General features: G+C 44.9%; 1 protein-coding gene across 1 annotated transcript; it reads left to right on the forward strand.

Annotated features, from left to right (window-relative positions):
• Window positions 1–19: 19 nt before the first annotated feature.
• Window positions 20–889, forward strand: LOC105460521 (arginyl-tRNA--protein transferase 1-like). Its single transcript, XM_011706970.1, has 2 exons — window positions 20–387; window positions 708–889. The coding sequence occupies exons 1-2, from the start codon at window positions 291–293 to the stop codon at window positions 836–838; spliced, it is 228 nt and encodes a 75-aa protein (XP_011705272.1). The 5' UTR covers window positions 20–290; the 3' UTR covers window positions 839–889.
• Window positions 890–907: the final 18 nt, after the last annotated feature.

Below are 907 nucleotides of genomic sequence, written 5' to 3' on the forward strand. Positions count from 1 at the left end.
TATACGGGTATTAATTCGCCCAGATTCTTAGAGTCGAATGATATAATACTAATACGTTATGAATGAATACCGAAAGTAAAGAAGTACTAAATCAGCGCGAAAATTCTAGAACGTGGAACCACTCGGCCACAGACGTCCACCTCAGTCCGTGGCTCGCACACGAATCCAATAAAGACTTCAGACGCGAATGAGGCCTCGAACGCGTTTGTAGTTGGCACTAAATAGTAGCAATCTGGAACCTGGAGCAGTATTAACGAAAACCGAGCGCGGCCCAAAGAAATATCGTCGAGATGGCCGACAGGCGATTCAGCATGGTGAACTATTTCGCGGAGAACGAGGGCTACCGATGCGGCTACTGCAAGAACCCCGACACGAATTTCAGTCACGGTGAGAGCGGCGAGAGCTGTACCGCATTGATGCACTTCGCTTCGCGGAGTATCGGATATTTTCATGTCCCATTTTCATGTCACTCTGTGTAACAATAACGGTCTACATTCTCTCGTTAAAAAACTGTTAAAAACAAACCGAAATAAGTACCTGATTCAAGGTGCCACGGTTGTTCCATCCTTCGGATGAGCCGCGTGGTAATTTATAATATCCATCAAATAAATTACCGCAGTTTATTCGAAGCTGGAACAACCGGGCGTACGTTTGAGTTTTATTTCGATGTCAAGTCAAACGTCAATAAGTCGTCGTTTGTCGCGCAGGTATGTGGGCGTACATGTTGACGGTGCACGACTACCAGAGCTTGATAGACAGGGGATGGAGGCGGAGCGGTATGTACTGCTATAAACCCACAATGAACCTGACCTGCTGTCCGCAATATACTATCAAGTGAGCAATATTCCTGATTCCTGAATTTGAGATGTAATATGTATATATGATGTATTGCTTAAACACATCATAT

Source organism: Wasmannia auropunctata, unplaced genomic scaffold (genome assembly GCF_000956235.1).
Source record: "Wasmannia auropunctata unplaced genomic scaffold, wasmannia.A_1.0 LD320391.1, whole genome shotgun sequence".
NCBI lineage: Eukaryota > Metazoa > Arthropoda > Insecta > Hymenoptera > Formicidae > Wasmannia > Wasmannia auropunctata.